This window comes from Miniopterus schreibersii (assembly GCF_964146895.1).
Source record: "Miniopterus schreibersii genome assembly, chromosome: 1".
Classification (NCBI taxonomy): Eukaryota; Metazoa; Chordata; class Mammalia; order Chiroptera; family Miniopteridae; genus Miniopterus; species Miniopterus schreibersii.
In genome coordinates, this window is record NC_138101.1 from 137,070,544 (window position 1) to 137,096,590 (window position 26,047).

The 26,047-nt window shown below is 44.7% G+C and overlaps 2 protein-coding genes across 2 annotated transcripts in view; one reads left to right on the plus strand and one right to left on the minus strand.

The window, feature by feature from the left end:
• AVEN (apoptosis and caspase activation inhibitor) overlaps positions 1-706 on the plus strand; it is a 147,985-nt gene extending 147,279 nt beyond the window's left edge. Inside the window, exon 6 of the mRNA XM_081119113.1 lies at positions 246-706. Within this exon, the coding sequence (XP_080975239.1) occupies positions 246-361 (116 nt within the window). The 3' untranslated portion in view covers positions 362-706. The remainder of the gene's footprint in view (positions 1-245) is intronic.
• A 592-nt stretch (positions 707-1,298) lies between these two features.
• The window catches only part of RYR3 (ryanodine receptor 3), a 472,179-nt gene continuing 447,430 nt past the window's right edge, over positions 1,299-26,047 (minus strand). The window contains exons 87-102 of the mRNA XM_081119125.1: positions 24,621-25,948; positions 22,730-22,788; positions 21,885-22,053; positions 20,721-20,807; positions 19,348-19,548; positions 16,309-16,439; positions 13,069-13,111; positions 12,479-12,606; positions 12,002-12,062; positions 11,525-11,671; positions 8,144-8,278; positions 6,750-6,906; positions 5,510-5,574; positions 4,978-5,078; positions 2,748-2,799; positions 1,299-1,840 (exon numbers count right to left, since the gene is read on the minus strand). Of these exons, the coding sequence (XP_080975251.1) occupies positions 1,745-1,840; positions 2,748-2,799; positions 4,978-5,078; positions 5,510-5,574; positions 6,750-6,906; positions 8,144-8,278; positions 11,525-11,671; positions 12,002-12,062; positions 12,479-12,606; positions 13,069-13,111; positions 16,309-16,439; positions 19,348-19,548; positions 20,721-20,807; positions 21,885-22,053; positions 22,730-22,788; positions 24,621-25,948 (2,960 nt within the window). The 3' untranslated portion in view covers positions 1,299-1,744. The remainder of the gene's footprint in view (positions 1,841-2,747; positions 2,800-4,977; positions 5,079-5,509; positions 5,575-6,749; positions 6,907-8,143; positions 8,279-11,524; positions 11,672-12,001; positions 12,063-12,478; positions 12,607-13,068; positions 13,112-16,308; positions 16,440-19,347; positions 19,549-20,720; positions 20,808-21,884; positions 22,054-22,729; positions 22,789-24,620; positions 25,949-26,047) is intronic.

Sequence of the window (26,047 nt, forward strand, 5' to 3'; positions counted from 1 at the left end):
GTCTTCTTAATAAGCTAGTGAACTGCGAAATTTAACTTAATAGAGGAGCCAATTTCTATTCTATTAATTTGTTTAGATATTATTGTATCTTCTTAGGGAATAGGAACAATAATAGAATGTTTCCCCTTGCTGTAAGCAAAGTAATAATTATGGTTGAATTATATCATGGCGCAAACCCCAGGGATGCTTTTGCCCTCAGTCTTGGGACTAATGTGAAGTTGTTAACATTGCTTTTGTTTCCCTAGTTCCTGCAAAACCATCTGTGGCAGAAGAAAAGGGCGTGGAACCTGAGCAACCAAGCACATCAAAAAATGTTACTGAGGAAGAGCTCGAAGACTGGTTAGACAGCATGATTTCCTAACAAAAGAAGAAAAAGAGAGAAAATGGAAAAAAGTGCCTGGAGCCAATTTTGGTTGCTTTGTAAGTAAGGATGGGCCCAAGGCTGTCCTTGAACAGCTGGTTTACAAGCTTGCTCCAAGCCAGCGTGTTCCATCAGGCTACCCAGTAAACACCTACCTCTGTGTTTGACAACATCCACAATAATACATTTAAGAGGCTCGCTGCATTTTTCTCTGGTTTAGTAATCTGAGAGACTCATGAAGGGCAGGAGACCGGATGGCGCTTGTTTCTAGCAAGTGCATGCTGCTGCTGAGGAGAGCGAGCAACAAGGCATGTGTTTGGCCAAAATAAAACAAATGCTGGTCTATGGAGTTTTTCTTTTTTTGTGTGGGGTTTTAGGCCATTTGCGTCATGTCCCTTTTCCTAGCAGTCACAGCGTGGTTGTAGAATCACCCAGAAGTGATGCATTACAAGAGGCCACACCACAGATTGGCACGTATTACTTTTATTGCAGTGGGCACTTCATCTTATTTAAGATTCACCTAAACATAGCAGCTCCACTACTTACGAAGGACCATAAAGCATTACTCAATTTGGCATAGGATTGAGATTTTTCTGAGATTTCAGTACAGTACTTTTCTTCTAATAACAGCAACTGACAAGCTGTTACTGAAAAACAATTATATGAATAACCTTCAAGTGCAGCTTCTTAAAGACAGAAGATCGACACAGCGATTTTATGGAAGTGTCCACCTGGAACATAAACATAAAAAACTTGCATAGCTATATCTAAAGAGGTTTTAAGGCACTTAATCGATAGTTCAGTGTCGACAAAGTGTTGCTTTTTTTTTTCTCCCCTATTTCTTTAACTGCTTAAAGCTTTTCAAGCTAATTCTGGGTACATTCACTAGCAAGTACCATGGGAAAAAATTAGACTGCAGTTAAAATGAGTTTTTTTTGTAGTTCAGACCATGAGTCACCAGTAGAAACTGTCATGTGACATTCAAGTGTTTAAAATTTCATGTGTTATGCATTCACGACTTCATACTTGTAGTCCTTTTCTCAATGATGCCATCCCGACAAACAAGTTACATTAGAACTGAAAAACTTGAAGGCATTCAACTAGAGTCCTTGATTTAACATTTTCAAAGGTTATCTCCCACAGGGTATATCCATTAGGCAAATCAATTCCAAAATATCACACATTTTTTTTGTGTTTTTTTTTTTTTTTTTTGGTGGCTCCTTTTTGGGTTTGTTTTTACACAGATTTTTAACAGACACTTTCTTGTTGTAAGGGAGGCATTTGGAAAATGTCACCTTTCAAAAATGTTGCAGAAGTGTAAGAGAGGGTTTAATTTCACTTTGAAGTGACAGTCCAGAATCATGGAGTTTCTCTCATTCAGGTTTATCCAAGCTGATCTTCGTACTGTTTCCGAAAGCAGTCACCAGCTGGGAAGAAATCCCAACACCTTTCTTGGTACATCTTCCAGACATAAGATTCCTGAAATAATGGGGGAAAAGGCACTTCTTTTTAAACCACAGTAAGCTAACACTAAACCTGTTTTTGCTCTGTTGTGTCTCCCTTTCAGAATATTGATGTGGGTTTATATGAGGCTCAGCTGGTGCATTCCTTCTTGTTCCATTCCCAGCCCATTTTGGGGGCAAGAGGTTTCTTCCTAGTCCTGTCCCCCCCCCCCCCCCCCCCGAAACCAACTCAGTGACTGCCACTAGAAATACTTAAAGATTAACAGTAGGCTGATTCCACATCATGTGTAATTGATAGAACGCATGCTGAGGGAACATAGAGCACTGGCTTAGGCAGGTGCCTGGAGAGCTAAAGCCAGATCTGGAAACCAGCTGCCTCTCTCCTAAGTGTTTGCACTTTGAAGAATTCCTACAAATCCAGTGATGTTATAATATTTGATAACCTGTCTCTTCCGCCTGTGTTCTGTCTTTACATTTCTTTTTCCCTTTGACACAAACCTTCATTCATACTCTCATACCCACCCCTCCACATCCCCCGTGTCACCCACACACAAGGTTATCTTTCCTGTGTGATCCTCATGGCATTTTATCTGATTCTCCTGTTCTTTGTCATCGCCACCCACTTAGCTCCTCATTGTCTTTTGCTCTCTCATGCTCCCAACCTCCAGCTATTTAACTCTGAAGGGTTTAGAAAATGCCAGTGTTTGTTGGGAAGGATAATCGGGTCTTTTGGGACAGATTGGAGTTGCCTTAGAGTTTTGGCTTCTTAAGTCACAGGGGATGGTGGGAAAAGGCATGGGAGAGGCTGATGGGATTATCTGTCTCTTTCATGTAGCCTGTGCTCAACCGATTCTTGAGACTTAGGAAAAGGAAGCTCTGCCACAGGAGTATGATGCTTAATTAGACATTTTTTCCCTCCTCACCTGACCCGTGTGCTCTGTTTCATCTTTGTTAATCAAATACATCAGGAAGAATCTGGAACAAAGAAGACAGGTATAATAAATGAGAGGAAGACAATATTAGATACTTCAGTTAGGAAGCCTAAATTCATTTACTCAATCAAAGGCACCAGAGGAGGGGTTCAAACATGCTTTTTATCATGCTGTTGTCTAGGACTTTCCAGACTGGAAAAATGACAGTCATTTTCTAATGATATACATTAATCTCAAAATTAGCCTTTTCATGAAAAGAGACCCCTTTTTTACTGTGAGCTAAGATCACTTATGAGGAAGCATTTTGGCTATCATTTTATTGTTTAAAAATATCCTAATCTAAACAATAAAATGGTAAGCCAAACTGTTCCCACACACTTCTTAGTAGGCCAATTTATCATCTTATAAGAATGGAGAATTGAAATTATATGTGCGTCTCAAGAATATGGGATTTTTGGAATGTGTTTTAAATTGCTCCGATTCTTCCAGAAATGCAGTTCTGTTTTTGTTATAGACTGAATAATGCTGGTGTGGCTTCACTGGCTCTAACTGTGATGTGTCTGAGATTTGAGTCTCTGTGTTGGGAACACACAAGTATCCCGGGAGGCCGAGCTCGCGTTACACAACCTCAGAGACAGCTTCCAGAGGAGCCGGTCTCGTGCCCTTCAGGGAAAGGATCGTAAAGCTGTCGGTAAGAAAGAGAAAGTAGAAATAACACTCTTCTGAGGGTGGAGAGGGCCTGAGCCCCAGATTCTGAGTTCTCTCAGGGTCTCCTTAGGTTTGTAGCTTCAGACTGAGGCCCACGGTAGAGGCTGTAAACACACCAGCTTCCTTCCTCCCTTTCCTTTATCGCACTGAGAAACAAGGCATGGCCAGTATTTTACCTTGTTGGAGACCCAGGCATGTAGGACATTATCCCTTTCCTAGCACATTTACTTCAGGGAGGGGGCTTTCCCCTCAAGCTCTCTGTGAGAGGGGCACAGAGATAGAAAACAGACTATTATAATACAGAGGGCTGGGGAAGACATAGCCAGATAACATAGAACCCTTTCACTCTCTCCTTCACTGGTCCTGACACATGGCCATGTGCTCACCTTTTATAGAGGGACATCCACCTGATCACCTCCATTAAGATGCAAATTCTGTCAGTGAGAATGAACGTGGGTGGGTGATGGTCAGACTTGGCGAAGGGCATGCCAAAGTTATTTTGAAAAAACGTGTGTTTTCATCTTGAGAAACTCTTAAACTAGCAAAAGGCTTGCATTGGGGAGAAGAATATATTCTTCCTACTTCTCTGATAACACCTTTCTCAAAGGCTACGTCTGTACCATTTTAAAGATTAGGATTTTCTAAATACAGTGTAGACATAGAAGGGAAGGGCTAGGCCAGGGAGCAGAGCTGAGCAGTTTTGTTTTTCTTGCAAATGATCACTTACAGAATCTGAATTGTCAGGTAATCTCTAGTCTCTATAAATTCCGTAAATTATCAATTTCAGGGGCAGTCAGTCCATGGTACATAATAGGCTCTAAACAACTTGTTCTGGAGTGAATGCTTTACCTTGGAAAAAGTGAAATGTTTATTGTTTGCCTACTGGGTGCCAAGGCCTTAGGTGCTGGGAGAGAGCAGTGTGAAAACACGTCCCCAAATCTCCCGCTCTCATGGAGCCCATGTACCACTAGGAGAGGACAGACACAGTGAGGACTGAAAATTCACCATGAATCCAGCAACATTCGGACCATTGGCCACCTTGATGGGAGGAAGCCCTGACTGGGTGGGCACAGAAAAATCGGAGACAGTGAGCATGGACACTTTTTAAGTTTTGCTGGAAGGGAGAGAAAGAAGCAGTGCAATGGCTGTAAGTAAAAGCGGGGCCACAGATTTTTTGTTGTCTCTCAAAAAATTTGTATAGTGATAGGACAATTCCAGTAAAGAAAAAAATTGCTGGAGTTATGTCATCTTGAGACGAGATGGCATCTAATTCCAGTTTGAGGGACTGACTTTTGCTCAGAGCAGGAATAGTCCACAACCCACACCTACGAAAACATGGGAGGGCAGGGTATATGGACAAGGACTCCTGGAAGTTCTTTTCTAATTGCCACTATTTCTTAGAGAAATAAGAGGATATGGCATCAGCAGAGACTGAACTAAAGGACATAACTATTGGTGTTACTCTACTGCTCCCTCCCCCTGCCCGGCACCCCTGTCCACCAAAAGTACTCACAAGTAGTTGGCTAAGTTGTGCTCTTGCAACGTATGTGTTTCAAAACCATGGGGGGTCGTGTCAAAGTAGTCATTGCCAATCCCACAGATGAAGCATTTAGTCTAGAAAAATAACAGGCAGTAAAGGCATTAGTAGGCGTGACATTACAGGCAGAAAGAAAAAGGGTGATACCTGCTTAAACTGAGAGCTGCTGAAAAATATTTCTCAAATGCTTCAGGCGCTTAGTCATCTGTTCCCTAGTGCCCCACACCTCGCGCCCAGCTAGCTGAGGATACTTGCTCCTGCCCAAGCGGGGGACAGGGTGGAGGCAGCAGGCTGCGAGGGGTGGGGGACAGTGCAGCACAGGGTGGAGCACTAAATGCCCAGCGCTGGTGGACAGGCACCGAGAAGAAGATGGGAATGGAAAACAAATTTTATTGGTAATTTTGCCTAGGGCTGGCCCTAAGTAATAGCAGAACCTATTGTTTAAAACAGGTTCGTTTGCTATGAGATACAAAAATAGAGTTGGAATGAGTAGTTAGAAGAACATTACCTCCATATCTTCTCGTACTTGTTCCTGCTGGTCTCTTAGCTCTCCAAAAGCATCAATAATAAGACCTGGGATTTTAAATATAAGAGTTTTAAATAATCTGTTCAGTAGTTCAGGATAGAGGAGTGACAGCAGGAATGGCAGAGGCCACTTGGTTTTGTAAAAAAGTAAATCATCAAGCTGAACTACTCAGTGAAAACAAAAATCAGAAAAAAGTTCTTGTTTTTAAATGCTGCATCCTGGCTAACCATTTCTCCCTGTTCCGCTAACTGCACCTTTCTGCAGTATGTGCTGCTAACTACTCCTCCTAGAGACGTTTTCCTCTCCGCCCTCTGTTTCACTCAGCCACTCATTTTTCTTCCCATTGAGCTCTCCCTCCCCTAGCCCCTTACTCATGGATGTGTCTCAAGGTCCTTCCTCAGTTTCTTTGCTTCTCTGTCTGGGGAATCTCCTCTACACCAACATCTCTGACCACGATGGGTCTCATTTCTATTGTTTAGTTTTATTTTTGTATTTGTTTCTATTTATTTTACATGTACTTATTATTTCATTCTCGACTTGTTCCTTGAAAGACCTATTACAGCTAACTGCTCATTAGCTCTCAACACCTGCATGTCTTGCAGGTACCTTAACTCACCATGACTCAAATTTATTCCATTCCTCTAATTCCTGACAAGCTATTGACTAAATATCAGTACCACTACCCCTAAAGAAGAGAAAACCTGTCACACTCTCATAGGTCCTCTCTGTGCTCCTTCCTCACCGCTGCCTGGGAGGCAGTGAGGAGGGCAGGGGACTGTGGGCCAAGACTAGACACAGGAGAGCTCTAGGAAGCAACCAAACAGGTAATGGTCAATTCGGAGTGGGGCGTGGCAGGAAGGGGCCCTTTGTAAGGATTCTCAAGTTTCTCGGAGATACTGTGGGTTTGGTTCCAGACCACTGTGAGTCTCAATAAAGCGTGTCGTAATCTTTTTGCCAGTAGAAGGTCTTGACTTCAATTTGTAAAAAATGCAACATTTGTTAAGCACAATAAATGAGGTAAGCCTGTATCAGTGCCTGAGTGGGTCTTTGGCTCTGTACATAGGCAAGGCCTCATAGGTAGTAGTAGATGCTCAATAAATGTTGAATTAAATACATGAATGCACAAACCTCTTTATAAATAAAACAATTAGGCTGTAGGTGTAGGATGGTAGAGAGAACCAGATAAAGCCCTGTTCATACTTAACATAACCGACAGCCCCACCTTGAATGATGGCCAGCAAAATGACAATGACGAAGAAGAAGAAGGTGATGTCGAAGACAATGCGGTACATTTCGTACGGGTCACCAGCAGGGTCTTCAATCTCATCGCCGATGCCTCCTCCGGCTCTCACTCCCACGTACATGTGGAATAGGTAACACTACACAAGAAAAATAATGTCATTTCAAGTAGAAGTTTTGTTTTTAGCAAGATGGTCGGATCATTCACTTAATTAGATCAAAGTTCGGCTGCCCTGAGCCAGGGAAGGGTGCTGTCTACCAAGGGGAAGGGCGCTGTTACGTTTAGCTATTAAGCAATCAGTTTTGCTCATATTTTTTAAAAGTTTTGAACTTCCAGATATATACGAGAGGATTCATTTAAGGCGTGTATAAATTAAAAAACGTTCAGGCTCTGATGAGTATGGCATATGCCAGATATTAGTTTTCCCTCATTTAATTTTAAGGGTGCCAGGCTAGGCTCCAGCCTCCGGGAAGAGGCCCCTTCTACTTCTCTGCATTCCCCTTACCCCTGGTTGGGGCGGGATTCCTGTAGCATCTTAGAGAATAGACTCTCTCCTTCTGTGCTCCATGTGTGGCCCAGGGCAGGCATCTGGCAGTGGCTCACAGAGCCAGGTGCCCCCGTCTCTCCTCCTGCCTGGATGGGTTAGGTCCAGAGGGAAAGGCAGTCTTACAACTGGTAAAAACCAAGGCAGCGTGGAGATGGGTGCTGGTCACATTGGTGCTCTGGTAACTGTAGTGTTGCTGTCACATAAGGGTGCCTCCCAACCGTCAGAAGGCATAGGAGAGTCTTTAGCCAAGAAGTCTTGCCCATTTTCTGGAGAAATGACCACAGGCTGGGGCAGTTCTCCGTCGCCCATCCCTGCCTCATGTTCCTTCCCTGACCTCTGGTCACCATGAACTTGCAGAGATGCTACTGCAGCTGTGCTCGTTCACCCTGAGCTGTGCCCTTCTTGCCCACAAGGGGCTCTGCTGGGAATGCCCGACCTGGTTCTGCTGCTGCTGTGGTGGTGACCCCCCTCTCCCCCCCGCTGAAATAAACTGAGCACCAGGTCCATGGGCCTTTGCTCTGCTCTCAGAGACAAGGAATCGAAAGCGTGCCTTCTGTGAATTTAGAGACAGGTCCATTCACACTCAGATACAAGTATTCACATCTTTGCCACAAACACAGATGAGCGATGGCCCATGGCCTGCTCCAAGGTGAGCTGCTCCTTCCTCGTAGCCTCAGGCGGGTGCCCATGAGACCCGTTTCCACCACTACTCTCTCGAGGACGCCCCGCTGAGCGAGACATCTCCATCCTCTGTTCTGCTCTGTAACTCCGCCCTCAGCCCTCCTTTCCCAACGAGGACAGGTGACCCGGCGGCCTGAGCGGCGCTCACCGTCATCATATCATCACACTTCATGTCGGGATCGTCGTCATCCTCACTCTTGTTGTAGAACTTGCGGAAGAAGTTGAAGGCCACCACGGTGTAGAGGTAAACCACCACGGCCAGGAGCCCCACGGTCAGGACCAGCTGCGGGGGAGAGAAACGAGCTGGGGCTTCACCGTGGAATGTTCGCGGCGAGTCCCACGAGATGGGAGAGGTGAGGCTGGGCCGGGAGACGGGAGTAACGATGGGGTGTTATGGACTAAACTGTCCCCCAATTCATATGTTGAAGCCTTTCCCTGCAGTCCCGCAGAATGTGACTTTGGAGGTAGGGCCTTTAAGGAAGTAATCATATTAAAATGAGGACATTACCGTGGGCCCTACTCCTATCTAACGGGTGTTCATATACGGAGATTAGGACACAGAAAGCGACAGCAGATAGCTGCACACACAGAGGGGACGAGCAAGTGGAAAAGAGCCAGAGGGCAGCCAGGTGAGAGCCACAGAGCAAGCCAGACCTACCACACCTTGGCCTTGGCCTTGCAGCCTCCAACAGTGAGAGGACGTGTCTGTTGATTAAGCCACCCAGTCTATTTCATTACGGCGGCCAGAGCAGGCTAATACCTGGGGCCTATGTAAACTACAAAGGGATTTCGGGATTGAATAGTGAAGGTGCCAGGAGGAAGGCTACCTTGTTTTTTCACAGTGAGAGCAGGGACCTGAAGCTTCACGCGATGCAGCTTCTACTCTAAAGAGACGAGAGATCCTATGGACCAGCAGGTGTCCCTACATTACACTATTTCATAAATGACCATGAACTGGATAATTGTCACAACTTTGAAGTTACTATGAGAACTGTTTATAATGGTTGAGTAAAGTGACATCTTTTGTAACCAAGATATCTGCCCAGACCTTTGCAGGGGTCACAGGGCATGTTCATTTCCTGGCTTAAAGAGGGTCCACAAACGAGTGCACAGGACCTGCCCATTGGGCCTACATGAGGAACTAGGTGCTGAGCAGAACTATGAATATCAGTAAGATAAAATCTCTGCCCTCAGGAGCTACACATAAGGGGTGGGCATGAGCGCCAAGATAAGTAGCAGAAGAGGCATATTCAATGACTTCTTGAACAATGAATGGTAACCCATCTAAACCTCAGCAGACCTCACAAACCAGCTGATTTTTGAAAAACAGAACGAACCTGGGCTTTGCATCAAGGAAGAAAGAAGCTAGTTCTGCCACTTAGCAGCTGTGTGGTCTTGGGTGAGACACTTGGCCTCTCTGAGCTTCAATTCTCTTCTCTGTCACATGAGGATAACATCTACCTTACAAAGCAGTTGTGAACCCATTATAGTACCTGACACATGGCACATGCTGGGCACATTTTTAAAATAATCTTACCAAAGTTTATTCAGCAAGGCCATATAAAAAGTCGTTTAAACTTTCCATTTAAGTTACAGTCTTAATGCCATTAAGCCAAATCAATAAAAACTAGAGTTTCAATATCTGAGTAAAGGGGAAGGAAATAATTCTAAAAGAACATACAGAACTGGCATTCCACAGATCACACTGGGAAGCATCGCTTTATAGGAGAAAACTTCCCAAGATACACATGCATGTAAATACGCAATGCCTTCTCCCAGGAACCTATAAGGAAGCATTTAACTCTAAGTCAACATCTCTCTCACAAGTTCTGTTATTACCTCCCCAAGCTTCAGCTGCTTGTGCGTGGCAGCAATTTCTATTTCCAGCTTTCCTCATTCTCTTTACCACCAACCCAAACAAGAAACGACTGTTGCCACAACTACCAGAAGCCTAGAAGAAATAACCACTCTAATACCTGATGATCTAGCACCTTTCATTTTAGAACAACAGTCAACATGATTTTTTTTTCTGGTTGGAGTCTTTATGTATTTCGTAAGGTGTACAACCTGATGATTAAATATATGTCTACACTGTAAAGTGATGACTGAAATCAAGTTAACATATCCATCACCTCATATAGTTATTTGTGTGTGTGTGTGGTGAGAACACTTAAGATCTACTCAGCAAACTTCAAGTATATGATACAGTAGTTTAAACTATAATCACCATACTTTACATTAGATTCCCCAGAACTTAGTCCTCTTATAACTGGATATTCATGCGCTTTGATCAACATGTCCCCATTTCCCTGACCCCCCCAGCCCCTGGTAACTAACTACTACTCTACTCTTTGGTTCTATGAGCTCAGCTTTTTAGATTTCATATATAAGTGAGATTATACAGTATTTGTCTTTCTGTGTCTGGCTTATTTCATTTAGCATCATGTCCTCAAGGTCCATCCATGTTGTTACAAATGGGAGCATTTCCTTCTTTTTTAATGACTAATATTTCATTGTATGCATGTGTATATACCACATTTTCTTTACATGGTCTTCTACTGATGGACACAAAGGTTGTTTCCATACCTTGGCTATTATGAATAATGCTGCGTGAACAAGGGTGGAACTTTCTCTTCAAGATTCTGATTTCATTTCTTTTGGATCTATACCCTGAAGTGGGATTGCTGGGTCATGTGGCAGTTGGATATTTAATTTTGTGAGGAACCTCCACACTGTTTTCCATAATGGCTATACCAAGCTTCCTTCTTTTATCTTTCTCATACAAAGGTTGAGAGATGTGAGGGGACACGTCTCATTCATGGAATTGCACTTAATGAATGGAATGCTAAAGGGTTTGAATGTGTTGACAAAGGAGCAGTTAGAGGGTTCACCCTAACAACACTGTAGCAGACAGACTGGATATTGATGAGACTGGATATGAAAATGGCTATATAGATATATAATTATGTCTTTTAACTTTTACTATACTATATCTACAGATAGATATACAAGTGTACCTGTATCAACTGTCAGCTTTCTATATATAAACACACACACATATATGTGTACTAAACATATATATGGCTATATGTATAGCTGTTTATATGTATGTGTAAACATGTGTAAATCATTGGTTCTTAGTTGGAAGTACCTGGGGAGTGTTATAATTACATATGACCACTTGCTCACCCCCAGTGAGTATGCCAGATCCCGGGAGGAAGGGGTGGATCTACAAAAGGTCTCTAAAGTGATCTGGTGTGTCGGTCACCTCCTCCCCTCCCCTCTTCCTTGCCTGATCTAAATGTAGGGATTTCTGAATCAAGGTCTTATGCCTCTTAAGTGATGGCTACAATTTTATTTTTAACTGGCTGCAATTGTATAAAAATCACTATTAAAGTGTTTTGCCAAGAAAGGGGTACTGTACACTGACAGGTACCTTCCTGTCATACACTTGTTGTACTACCTGTTTTGGTTACTTTATTTTCCGTGTCTAGGTCCATTCTGTCCTGTACTAGTATAAACCCAGTACCTGTTTGCCGTTATGAGTTACAGATGACAGAATAGTCCTCAGTGTCTTGAAGCCCATGGCGATATCCAGCAGGTGAGCAGCAAAGAAGAAGTTGTTGTAGTGGCCCAGGATGGACATGGTTGTGTACCAGGCCAAGTAGAGGAAGGACTGTGGAAATGAAGCAATTTAGCAGCTTTTCAGGCATCCATGCCTCCCGATGCTCACTGAACCCTTTTCTCTCATCTTTGGGGACAGAGTGAGGACAGAGGGTTTTTAGATGCTGAGGTGCTGTGGACTGGCCTAAGAATTGCCACATGAACCCCCACCTGTCTTACACTACTGCACAAGAGAGACATCCCTAGCCCCTTCCAGGCTCTCTGCCTTTGAAGCAGGCCCTGAATCTTTCTGGGCATGCTCCCTAGCTCCTTTCCCTGTGGCATCTACTGACATCCCTGAATGTGGGGCGCAGAATCTTGTTTTTCCAGATGCCATACTTACGTTGTCAGTAAAAACAACTCCCAGCTTCCAGATATGGTACTTCATGTCGATGGAACTTAGCCTAAAGGGGAACAAATAATTTAAAAATATGTAAATGTCAGGCTTTAGCTAAGTGTTTAATAAAGGGAAAATTAAGTTTTTTCTCTCTCTCAGCTTTAATAACCTAAATGTGGCTCTGAGCTTTATCAAGTTGTATGTGTTTCCTTGTGAGACTGGGAATGGCAGAATCACACATCCTGAAATTTTAATTCGTCTTCTCTTTCAGCTCTATCAGGCATGAACGCCGATAGGCCCTTACTTTTTTAAAGCAGTGCTCTCCCAACATGTTAGAATCCAGAGGAAACGCCTATGTGGGCCTAGAGCCTGAGAGGGCAAAGATCCGATTGAGAGTTTCCCCCTTAGCGCCTTGAAAGGGGCTGGAGGAATCAAAGGGTCTCGTTTAGGCAGACTTTGGGTTTTAACTCCTGAGCTCTGTACCATGACACGAGAGAGGCCGCCTCCGCTTTGGTCTCTTCCACTGGGCTAAAGTCAAGGGCGTTTTTGTCTAAACCAAGGAGTTCAGCAATGCGTTCCGCTCCGTAGAGATCGCCGTACTTGTTGATCACCTAGAGCAAAAAGAGGACAGGGTGAGCTCGGGCCACTCGTCACCAGCAATGTTTTATCTAAGCCCAATGTCTTCAGGAGTCTGCTATACTCTGGGCTCTTCCAAGGGGTTGATAAAGACATGATTCAAAAGGCAACGGCAAAATAAAGAGAAAAAAACAACTCCCAAAGAAAACAGAAATGATAAAGGCTATCAAATGAATATTGCTTTTCGAGCTGCTATCTTTTTGGAGGCGAGAGAAAAACCTAGTGTGCAGAAAGCAATGCCTGTTAAGCTGTTGAAGGCAGGTGAGGAGAGGAATGAAGGAGCACCTACGTATGTTCAGTTAAACCCCTTCTGTGACTTACTCTTCAGAAACCATCATAAAAGTAACATCAGATTTATTCGTGTTAGCATACGGAGAGCTTAAAACCTATGACATTTTTTTGGTGGGCATGGGACTCACCCCACTGACAAGGCTTACCTTTCTCTTTACAAATTTGTCCCAGTAGTTGTTAGGAAAAGATCTGAAAAAAGAGAATGAAAAAGGGGGTTCTTAACATCAAGCCCAAGCGCATCAAGAAACTCTGCAATTTGCGTGTCTGGATCTGCGACCCCCGTGGTGTCTGTCCTGCTGCTCACTGAAGACTTCAAGACTCGATTGAAGTTCAGAGTCACCGCAGGACTGATGACTGGTCCCACTACTTTGTACTGACTTCTGAAACACTCGGAAAGCCACTCTGCATTTTCTATTCAGAATTATGCCTAAAGAGCCAGGAATTGTGATGAAAGGATTAGACAGAAGCAAAAATGAATGGTTACTGATCCCAGTATTAGGCAGAAACAGAACCCTGTGGGAAACACGAGCATTTCACCTTCATTCACTGAGTGCCTAGTTTATGTCAGTAGCTGGGGTAGGTGCTGGGGCAATGTGTAGACAAGGTCGCTAACTATGTATAGTTTCCAGTCTGGGAATCACCGTTAATTTCTAGAGGGTTTTGCTTAACCATAGTGCTCTTCCACTCTCTTCTCCATTCCCTCATAACTCCTGTGGGGTGTGCTTTCCTCAGGGAATTAGATCTCTCCTTTGGAGGTGGTTCCCCAAAACATCCCATCCCTCACCCCCCAGAGGAACTTCTTTCATCTGCCTGGTAGCTTCTACAAGCTCCACTGCAAATAGTTTTCTATTGTTGAAGTCAAGAAAGAACTGCCACTTTCAGGTTGGCAAAAACCATTTAAAATATTTTGCTCCTCTACAGAATGGTTGATCCTTCCTGGGAGGGTTCCTTGTGAGGCTAGATGGCAGCCAAGGAACTGCTGGCCCTTGGCACTTGCTTCTTACTTCTGTTCTTTACTTGACTCATTCTTGCTGGATGTGGAACACACAGTCTCCTATTCTAGAAATCACCCAAGTTGGTGGTGAGGAAGGGGGGGCCTCCCTCTATTCATGGACCTGTCAGAAGAACTCTAAGCAAATGCCACATCTCCCCAACAGGGCGGCAATCTTTAAGAACATTTTTTTTATGGTTAAAGCAGTTTCTTTGTCTTAAACATCCAAATGCCACTTAAAAGCAAGAACAAATGCTGCGTTTATAGAGTAAATTGCTAACGGGGATGGAAATAATTATGTTGACTTTCTTCTTTGTACATTTTTCTGCTTCTGATTTTTTTTTTTTATGTATTGCATAAAATAAACAAAACCAACAAAAATCAAGCCAGGCTTCCTCTGTCCACACTGATTATCTCCCTTTCTCTTAAATCCTTTATAAAAATGGCCCATAACATACAGCTCAGCCTCGGTTCCAATTTGTTGTAAGTGGTATAGGGCCACTGACTGAAGGCTTTGGGCAAGACCCTTTTGCAGATGATCTTACTCTAGTCTGAGTATTTTTTGTGCACTGACTATGTATATAAGCTCCTTGAAGGTAGAAAAAATGTTTTTACTTGGTAATACTCCTTAAGCTGTGGGATAGACAAAAGAAACTTCAGCAGGGAAGTGCATAAATAAATGATACATCTATATATGAATGGTCAAGAAAAATAGTATAAGATGCTCAACCTCTTTAGAAATCAGGGAAATTCACAGTGAGAGGCCATTGCTCACCTACTGGATTAGCAAAACTATCTGACAATAACAAGTGCTGGCAAGGAGGCAGAGGAGCAGGAATTCTCATCCAGTGCTGGTTGGAAGGTACATTGGGACAGACATTTGCATATACTACTATTCAGCAAATTTTACTCCTGGGTCTCTACTGTTGAGAAACTTTTTTCCTTGTGCATAAGTTATAAAAATGTTCATTGTAGCACTGTTTGTAATAGGCAGAAACTGAAAACTCGAAACATCCACTGTCAGGAAAATGGATAAATATGGGGTAATATACTCATATATGTGTTTTGAAACAATTCAGTTTTGCAAATAACCAAACTATGGCTACACATATCAACATAGGTGAGTTCTCAAACATAACACTGAACAAGTGATTCAAATGACAGTATAACGTGTAGTAGAATTTCATTTATATACAGTCCAAAAATAGTCACAATGAAACAATATATAGAATACACACCTAAGTGGTAAAACTATAAAGCAAAAAATGATTATCACTAAAGTCAGGAGAGTAGTTAGCTGGAGGTGGGGGGAGAGATAGGATCAAGGAGGATCATAACATCTGGGACCGTGAACCTGTCTGCAATGTTCCACTTTTTTAACCTTCTTAGTCCAATTAACATTTTATATCTTCTATGTGTGCATTTAACAAGATAAAAATAATATTAAAAAAGAAATCTCTTCATGATATATAGTTAACTGAAAACAACAGGTTACTAAGTACTACACATACCATGATGCCATTATTGTGAAAAAAAAAAAGGTTCACTTATTAAATTTTAAACATCTATTTATTTATGCATTTTCCTACTTGTGGACATTTAAGCCACTTCAAATAAAAAGTTTTAGCGGATATTCTTGTTGGCACATTTTAGTGTTCTTGTCTCATCTCCTTAGGATAAATTTCTTGAAACTGAACTGCCTTTTTACTGGTACTTTTAGGCCATATTATCTTGTGCCACAAACACAAACATTACTGATACTTGCAGAAGTCTTACCAAAGGATTAAATTATTTAATAGCATCCAAAACTTCTGCACCATCTCGACAAAGGGTCAGAAACTGAGCTCGGTCCCTCTTCCTTAGTGGAAGAGATGGGCAGGGACGGGCTTTTGATCTGCACATTCGCTTTTTTCTCCAAGCAAAGAATCTTCCCTTTCTAGGGACTATTTAAAAAGCTCAGTCTTGCCTTTGTAGGGCTGCCTCTCTCAGTCTGCTGACCATCTTTGGATACGGAGCGATGTTCTTCTTCTAGTGGTCAGGGTCGTTGTTTCTAGATGTGTCTATTTTAATTGTCACAGCTAAGAGTTTCAACACAGTCACCTTGGTTTACCTATTTAGCGCTATCTCTTCACCTGTCTTTCAGAACATTAATTTATCTTGCAACTCGTGTTTTCACAATTGTGACTACACTGGCCTAGAGCATGACCTTCACTAATGATGATGGCCATTTTTTGAACAGTTAGGGAAAGGGAATGACTCATAGCTTGATGCCTACCATATGCCAGGCACTGGGCCAAGCATTAATATTCCAGGACTGTAGGGGGTGACATTTTCATCCCTCTATTACGAAAGAGGAAACTAAGGCTGAGAATGCTTGGGGTTGGGGGGTACTTACGGGGTGTTGATTACCAAGCGGTCCCATTGCCCCTTGATGTCATCTTCAGATGGCTGTTCGGTGATATACAGGCCATCAAACTCCAGCTTCCTGGCAATTTCTTTTTCTCTTTTGAATACCACCAAAGGGACCTAGGAGTGGGAAGACACTGGTTACTCAGAGGTTTCCTAATGAAAGCCCTCTCTCACAAGCATTTCTTACAAATTGGCCTTCCATCTTCAGGGCAACACTCTTTTTAGTGGAATTCTTAGGTGCCTAATTGTGTGTCCAAAGTCAAAACACATCACTCCTTTGGCTGATGCACCTTCCTTTCCAAAAGCTGATCTGACTCAGGCCATCCTTTAAGGTTTGGGCTAAACAGCTTAATGCAAACTGGACTCCTTGAGCCATCCTAGTGAGAAGGCCACATGCAGATGAGTCCCTGGGCCTGCTGAGTTCAGTCTCAGCAGCCTTCTAGACGGGAACTGAACTCAGAAAGGGTGAAAACGATTCTAGAATTGACTGGTCAGCCACAGGAATACCATAAAATATTCCAACCCCCCTCGGGGGCTAGGGTCATATTTATCGCATGGCACTGAAGTTTGGTTAATGAAACAAGGTCTGACAGAATGAGATGACTCACTGGGCTCTGTACAGTCTTTCTGTACTGAGGTTTTCTTCCTGAGATTCTTTCCCAGGAGAGTTTCTGCCAGGTCGGAGCACACTTATTTGCTCTCACTGTCACTCCCTGTTCTTTTATAGTCCCAAGTCTGATTTTAGACTCCATATGGTGGCATGGCTATAGAGACCTACAACACGGAAGGATGGTGAAATAGTCCACTTGCCCCAACCATCACCAGACACACGCACACTTCAAATACAGGACAGAGTTAGTGCGGTCAGAGGATACTACTGAAATCCCAGAGGAAGTCAGAAGGGCCAGAGCACCTCTAGCCAGAAAAGCTTAGCTCAGACAGAACCAGGGCTTCTGATTCGGCTGGGAAGCTACTGGTCACTTAGCAACATCCTTGAGACATTGGTCTCCAAACAGTTTCTTCTAATAACTCTTTCTCAAAGCTAATGCCATCCATATGCCTCACGCTTCCCCTTTATTTCAAAGACAAAAAGACAAAATTTAGATCATGATTTGTAAAGAGTTACCTCTTGCTCTTTTTTCTTTAAAACAATGCAACGACACCGAGGAGATAAAAGACTAACGATAGGAAGGAGGTGAAGGCTAATAATAGGCATTGTGTGCCGTGAGGACTCAGCGACTGCTGCCAGCTAATGGATATGTGGGAGGGGAAACAAAGACAAAGCTGCGCTGACTAATTTGTGCTGAATTTTGAAATGACTCTGAATAACAATAATAATATTGAGTTTTGGAGCTGCACTGATCCCTGGGATCCAAAGCATTCCCCTTCAGTCTTCCAGGAGTTTGTCTTGCTTTGTAAGCAGGACTTACACATCTTCAGTCCCTAGATAGTGTCTCTTTTGTTTTCCCTCCGTCAGCAGTGTATCTGCACCCTGTCCAGCAAGAGGGGCTCTAGGATGGTGACCTAAGGACTGGTAGGGAACACTCTATGTTACTATGTCTGATGTTCTGAGCACTTTTACACACATCAATTCATTTAACCCTCCCAGCAGCAACTTTTAGGGGCCGGTGGTACTATTACAATACTCATTTTGACAGAGGAGGAAACAGAGGAATGGCAAGGTTAAGTAGCAGAGCTGTGAGTCCAACCCAGGAGGTAGGCTACAGAATCCGTGCTTTTATTGTCACAATGGGGTCCTCAGTGTGGTTTAGGGTGCATGGTCTCTCCAACAGGGTGACTGAACTGCCTACATGATACCATAGTTCACTGGGAAAGTGAGGGCCACAAGGATAGAAATATATCTCCTGGATCCTGCCCCAGGAGATGGCTTGGTAAGGAGCCAAGAAGATGTCCTACTAAAGAGAAGAAAAAATGTAATGAGAAAAAAAATGTGGTATAGTAGAAAAAGAACCGGACTTAGACACCAAAACCAGAATGACTGAAGACTGACGGAACTGTGGCAGCGTCTGAAGACGGCCCAGCGAACCGGGTCTCTAGTATTCATGCCCTTGTGTGGCCCTCTGCACCCCTGTGCCACATGAAGCTGGGCTGGCCCTTGGGCTTGAGCTAACCAACAGCATGCAGCAGAAATGACACTGGCAGTTCTGGGCCTGGGCCTTAAGAAGGGCTGGCAGCTTTTACTTTTGTGCTCTTTTTGGAAACTCCATGGTACCATATGCAAGAAGTTCAGCTACCTGCCTGGAGAGCGAATGTGCAGAGGCCACATGGACAGGGCAATGCCCTGAGCCTGCATGGAGGGGCCCTGAAACCCCAGCTGAGCCCAGCCTGCCAGACGTCACCTGTCCACTGTGCCAGGCATGAGTGTGTGCTAGCATGGACGGTCTGGCCGAGCTGAACTCCCAGCGGATTGCTGATGCAGCCACCATCATGGGGAGCAGAGGAGCTGCTCAAATGGGCCCAGCCAGTCCACAGAGTCAGAGAGATCAAATGTCATTTAAGCTACCAAGTTTTGGAGTGATTTGTTATCAACAATAAACAGTAACAGAAACAGTAACTCATCAGTAAGTTTTCTTCTGATATCTTGAATAGTCAAAACCTAATAATTTTTGAAAAGTGAAAAGCTTTTTTATAAAAACTCCAACATAAACTCAAAGATCAGAAGAAACTCTCATTACAAGGTCCACATGTGACTTAGCACGATGATTCCAATTTTATGAAATTCAGCAAGTGGTGCCTGAAATGGGACTCACAGAGCAAGGCTTCTCAGACTAGAGTGTGGATACAGAGATCCTGAGGATCATGTTAAATTACAGATTTTGATTTCGAAGGCCTTGGGCGGGGCCCAAGATTGTACAGATCTAACCAGTTCCTGGGGGATGCCCAGGCTGCTGCTCCACAAGCCTGTCTACTAGCAAAGTCTTTGAGAACAAAAGGCTGGCTGGGTTAAAAAACGATGCTTCCTCCCTAAGGAGTCAGATTAGGTTCAGAGCGGAGAGCAGCTCACCTTCAGGCAGTAGTAGCCCACCACACAGACCAAGGAGATGATGGTGTGGACGACAGCCAGGGCCCGCAGCGCTGGCGCCATGTACCCCGTGCTCTCCTGCAGGACAAAGAACACCATCGCTTCTTCCTCTTCGTCGTCGTTGAAGGAATGCCACAGGTTCGCCACGTCCTCTGTCTCCTCTTCTAGAGGTTCTTCAGTGACCTGGCCCGAGACACACACTCCTGTGAACATCAGAAAGGGCCTCGGCCACTGGATCGCCCCACGTACTTTATGTTGCTGTGCAGATAAGGGTGACTCAGCATTATGTGCTGAGTGTGAGGTTTTAGGGTGACTTATTCCTAGGAGTCCTCAATATCTTTAATAATTGCAAACAACACTTTAAGGAGACAAAGTGTATCTTTTGAGAAAAAGCAAACATATTTAAACATCAGGGAAGTTCTACTGTACATGCTATAATCTCTGTGCCCCAGGAGGTAATCTCTAAAATGCTGTGGCCTGGGAGGAAGTTAAGACACAAATAGGTGCACACACAGCATTTTCCATTCTTTCTTTGGTGCCACCAACATTTATAACTTCAACTGCCATTCCTACACAGATGGCTCCCAAACCTACACCTTTGAGACTTTCATCCCACAGCTCCAACCACCTGCTGGCTATCTCCACCTCAACGTTGTCTGCAGTCACTTCAACCTCCATATGTTTAAAACCAAGTTTTGCCACATCCCTCTGTAAACTTCCTACAGGTGACAGAAAGCCATTAGTTCATGGAGTGGAAGGTTGGTGTGGATAGAAGCATGTTTTATAAAAATTAAATTGGTCATTTTAAATAGGAAGGGAGAGAGGCAAGACAGAATAGCCAATTGAAGGCTATGTGAAGAGTCCAGGACCTATCATTCATTAATTCACTCCATGAACATTTATTACGTGCTTGCAGTGTACCAATGTTCAAAATCTTCATTTCTCTCGATCATTCCCTCCTTTCGCACGTTCAGAACCAACTCCTGCTAGTTCTTCCTTCATAATGGTTCTGACGTACATACAGGCCAACAACGATGGTTCTCTGCCACCTTTTTCCTCAAGGAGAGATCTGGATGACTCATTTAGAAATGCCTCCCAGTTCCTAGTGTAGGGCCCAAGGACATAGTAGATGCCCAACAAATACTGAAGAATTTAAGTAATGAATAGAAAACCTTGAACTACTGGAACATTGTCCTTGCAGCAGTCTTTCCATTCTTTCCGCTGCTAAAGATAGCATCCTTTTTGGAAGCCACTGTCTAAGAAATTTCTTTAGATATTAGAATGTTGGCTCTAATTTCTATTATTTTTAAAAAAATAATGTATATTTAGCAAGTAACCCTTGAATGAAGTATCACCTTGTAAAAGAGCAGGATGAAGTTGATGGCGAAGGCTACAAACAGAGCGAGGAACCTCAGGTTGTAGAAATTCCTGGCCAGGTAGTGCTGAAAAGACAAGGACAGGCAGATGGCGAGGAGCTTTGCAAGGGAAAGAGAGTTTCCTTCTCTCACACAGATCTCTTCTGGCTAGAGGTTTACACAGGCCTAGTCCTACTCTTTGGTAACCAGTCTTCTAGGACAATTCTGGCCTTCTTAGGGCTCATTTGGGGGAGAGACTAGAAATGGTGATTAAAAAAAAATCTGCTTAGAATGATGCTCAAAGGAACCCAGTCCCAGCTTATCCCTCAGGGAACCAAATGCCAAACATGTCATTAGCATACTCAAATGCTGCTATGAAGGTGCACACGTGTGCATGTGCGTGCCTGCATGTGTGTGCATGTGTGGGCACGCATGTACTGAGCACTTCACACAGAAAGTAGTCTCTTTGCACATTAGGAGTGATCTAAGCTCACGAAACTTGTCTCTCCAGCTCCCACCCTGCATGCAGCCAGACTGTGGCCTCTGGTCCCTGTCCCTTTGTAAGTCACAGCCCCTGCCTCTCCCCTCTCAGGGGGCACCCTTCCCAATCTCACTGCCATCTTCCTGGAAGGATCAGCATTTGAGGACTCGGATGGTAGCTGCATGGGGAAAGCTCTGTCTCTGTGGAGGGGTCTCCCCGCCGGTGCCGGCGGAGGCGTGGTCCTGGCCATCAGCAGCTGTACCTCAGTGGGCAATTTGTCACAAGCTGGGCTGATCGCATGTGGAACAGCAGCTTTGGAGGACTAGTGTGAGAACCTAACCTCCGTAGGTATATTCTCTGCACCCCTAATGATCCAACTACTCGTGAACTTTGGCCTAGGGGCAGCTAAGTCCCCACGTGACACACATGTAGGCCCAGCTCAGAGGAGGCATTTCCACTCTTCAAGACAGCACTGGTCAGAGAGGGTCTCCACTGCTTGCCTCTTGCCAGGTCATCCCCTTTCTCTTCCCCCAGCACAAAAGGAAACAGGCAGGTAAGTGAGAAGAGGAAGGAGAGCGCGAGGAAGGAGAACTAGCCAAACTGCGCAAACCCCATGTCCTTCCCTGGCACATTCCAAAACCAGCGGCCATTTCTCGGAGGTGTCCCCGGGCCACAGCGCTTACCAGGAGCTTGGTCTGATAGACTTCCAGCCCTTTGAAGAAATTAGCCATGAAGGCTTCAGGCTTCTCAACTTTCTGGCCACGCCGCCGCTTCTTCTTTTTTGTTGCTTCTGCCCACAGGGCCTTGGCTCGCTCCTCTCCGGCCGTCTCCTCCTTCTCTCCATCTTCCATGCTGCAGGAGCAAGAACCCCGGTCAGCATGGAGGGCAGAGGGGGGCCCGGCCCAGACAGGGGGAGCGAAGTAAAGAGAAATCTTACAATTCTTCCTTGGTGCCGGGAACCTCAGGTCTTTATCACCCAAGTGATAAAGTGCCTGGACGGCAACTTTGCACTTAATGAGTGGTGTCCACTCTGATGAGCCAGGGTCATAGGTGTACAATAGTTGTATGTAAGTTTGTAGTCTTCTTGTGAAATTTGGCTTAACAATTTTTTTCCTTCAGAAAAGTCCTTTATTTTTTAAGACTTCATTTGAATTAGCAATATTACCTATTCTCCAAATTTATGGTAGGAATTAAATGAGATATTGTGTAAAAGACTTACTTAGCACAGGGCCTGACATGTAATAGGTATCACATATATTAGGTATCATCATCATCAACATTATATAACGTTATGAAATGTGGGTGCTTTGATAATTTGGCCAGATGGTGAAACTCTGACCTACTAGTGAGATTATAAAGTTATGTTTATTGTATAGCTGGGGTAAAAGGAAATGTATCCAGAGCTTGCAAAATATTTCTTGTATTACTAGAAATCAAGTACTGTGTTTACCATAGCAATAGAACAGCAGATGCTATCAAGAACTATCTTCTACAGGATTTTGAATACTCGGAGCTACCAAGAACTTACTCTGCCTTCTCAGGTTCTACTTTTCCTTCTGATTCATGTGCTGCTTTCATCTCTGCTGCCTAGACAAAAACAACAATCAGTCAAGGTCTCCCCAAATCAGTGAGTTCATGGTGAAGAGCCACATCGCTGGCCGTTTTCATCTTCTTGGTCCCAAGTCCCAGTGGCTTTCTCTTTTCATGCTTCTGCTTTCCTCGGGGTCACGGAATGTAAGTGTCCTGCTATAGATCAAGGTACTCTGGAGAGATGCCAAGACAAAGACTCCAAACCTGAAAATTTACCGCCCTGTTATTATTCAACTCAAAGAGAAAACTTGTGGACACTGTCAGAGCCCCATGGCAGTGGTCCTACTGCCCCACGGGGTCAGGGAGAGGTGGTGCAAACCAGAACCTGATTCCATCAGACAGGATACCTGCCTTGTCTTCAATCCTCTACAACCCTGCTCTCTCAATCCCTCTGACTGATGACCACCGAGGTCTACATGGCCGATGTGATCATGGCCTTTGTTCTGACACCTGAACACCCAGACCTCATGTCCTTCCCTGGGACATTCCAAACCCTTCCCTGCACCAGGACCTTTACATCAGCCATATCCTCTGCCTGGAGTGTGGCTGCTTTCCATAGGCCAGATACCTTTCAGGGCGTGGCTCATAGGGCCGCCTTCACCATCCTATTTATAGTAGGGCTCACGTTCACTCTGTAACACGTGTCCTTGGTCATTTACTTTAGCATGTCACAAATGGTAATTATCTTACTTATCTGTTGTCTTCGTCTATTAGAAGTTAAGCTCCATTAAAGCAAAAATGTTGTCTTTCCTGTTAACTGAGTTCTCACATCCTCAGAACACAGCCTGGCATGGAGCAGGCCTTGAATGAATCCCTGTTATGTATCAAACACTGTTTATGCCGCGGGGCTACATCAGGGAGCAAAAGAGAGCAAATAAATTACTATGGTAAGAATGCCTCCGATTCCGAAGCTTTCTTCCCCGACTCTCCACGCCGGGGGAGCGTTCTCTCCTACACATTTCCTTATCACCTGGCACGCTTCCTTCCTAGCATTCTTCACGCTTACACTCATTGTCCAACCTCTCTCTTTTTTACAAAATTATAGCAACAGTGCATTTCTCATTCACCACTGTATTCTCAGAGCCAAGAATAGGGACAAGCACATATTAACTAATCAATAAATATTAATGTAACGAATGAATAAAAGTTGTCTTTGGGCTCTGATCTCTTCACATTTCTCCGCATACTCTCTCTAGTGCTAGGAAGGGGCTGTGAGTTGGATGCTGCAACAGAGGGAAACACCCATGACCAAGGGTTGACCAGGGGCCAACATCCACGACCAAGGGGCTCTGAATTACTCTTAGCTTATTCTCTTAATCTAGTCGACTGACTCAAAGTCCAAATTTCATAGTGGGTGCATCACAAAAATGAAAATGTCCCAATCATGATAAAACTCACTGGGACGCTGTGCAAAATTATATGGTATCATCTGGACCTTTGAGACACTGCAGAATTATTGTCTCATAAGAAAGTCTCATCTTATGCTATACTTGGTTTTCTATGCTTTCAGTTCGCTGAGTGAACCTGTCCCCCATGAGAAGTAACCTTCTAATGAGAGTGTGGAGGCAAGGTGAGCGTCACAGGTCATCACGTTGGAACTCCACCATGCAAACTGAGGGCCACTCAACAACTGGACACTGAGACAACCATTTAAGTCGCGCTCTCCCCAGACACGGCAGAGCTGAATTATAAGATCAGGGTAATCATAGGAGAGCTGGTGTCCATTACACCGCTGGCTCCGAGGGAACTGGTGTCAGTACTGATTGCAAAATAGAGTAGCAAGTCTTCTTCTGGGCACCTAGGGAGATGGTGGAAACAAGTCAGCTTACCTGCGCTTTCCTTTTCTTCCGGACGGTGCTCTCTAGCGTCGGGGGTTCATCCTTGCCGATAATCTCAGAGAGGTCACCCAGACCCGCTTCGGGCCCATGCTTTAGGCCGCCTTCTCTCTTGGGGTGCAACCCAAAAGGATCTGACACGAGATCCGCATCTCCCTTCTCACCCTTTAAGAAGTGCCCCAGGTCCGTGGCGATGCCCGGCTCGGTCCCTTCTGCCCTCTCAGCCTCCACAGCGTCGTCGTGGATGCCGAATTGGGTCGGGTCAGGCATGTCCCCCAGGATCTTGGTCACCCTGATGTTCTTGGCCCCTTCTACCAGGCCCCCCCCAAACACCGTGTTCCAGAGGATCTGAAAGACTCCCCCCAAGATGGCGAAGAACAACTGGAACAGGCCCACGAACAGCGCCCAGAAGAAGGACAGGAACACCCTCACCAGCTCCTTCACCGTCATCTTCCTCACCGCCCGCCACTGCTTGCGGAGGTTCCTCAGGGTCGCCCTCTTCAGGAAGCCGGCGACGCTCCTCTTGCCCGAGGCACAGGCCAGGGCGAAGGCCGAGGCGGACTCGAAGGACGCGTCCTCCTGGCCGCCCTCAGTTTCCGCCGCGTAAGGAGAGTCTTCTTCGTCTTCCTCCTCCTCGTCTGGCCTGTCAGCTGCGTCCGACTCGGAGATCTGGGATGCCAGCTGCATTTCAAAGATGGTGTCCTCGCAGAAGTTCACGAACAGCTCCATCTTCTCCTGCTCGCCGCCTTCGTTGACCACGTCAAAGATGAACTGCCGCTTGGACTCCTTCACCTGGGGCTTTTCCCACTGAGTGCGGCTCGACTCGCTGATCTCGAAGTAAACACGCTCGATCTTCTTGGCGCCCCCCATGATCTCGATGCGCCCCAGGTAGGGCTCGAAGTAATTCAGCACGCTTTCCGCGGGGTCCAGCAGGCACTTGAGGCGGGAGTCGTTGGGCATGTGCTCCGAGAGGTTGGTCAGTAACACTGCCACATTAAACCCTATGTCCTTGGCCGGCTCGTGGAACCGGTCTACGAAATCGATGTAATTAAACATGTCATTCTCGTCAGCTTCCGCGCAAGAAAGGAGAAAGTCAATCTCTGACTGTGTGTACTGTTTTTGCCCTTCCATGGCCTTCTGGAATTCTTTTTTGGAGATAATCCCTTTCCCATCGGGGTCATATTCTCGGAAGGTGTCTGAGCTGGTTAAGTCTTTAAGTTTCAAGAACATGTCAAAGAATTTCAAGATCATTTCTACATTGGTAGATGACTCTACCAGTGTGTCAACCATCTGCTTGCCAATAGTTCCATTTACCACATTCCCTGTGAGGCAGGTTCAAAAAGACATACACATATATCAATAAATCCAAGCCATTGTGTAACTGGTCAGGTAGCTATTTATAGAAGACTTATGTGCCAAGT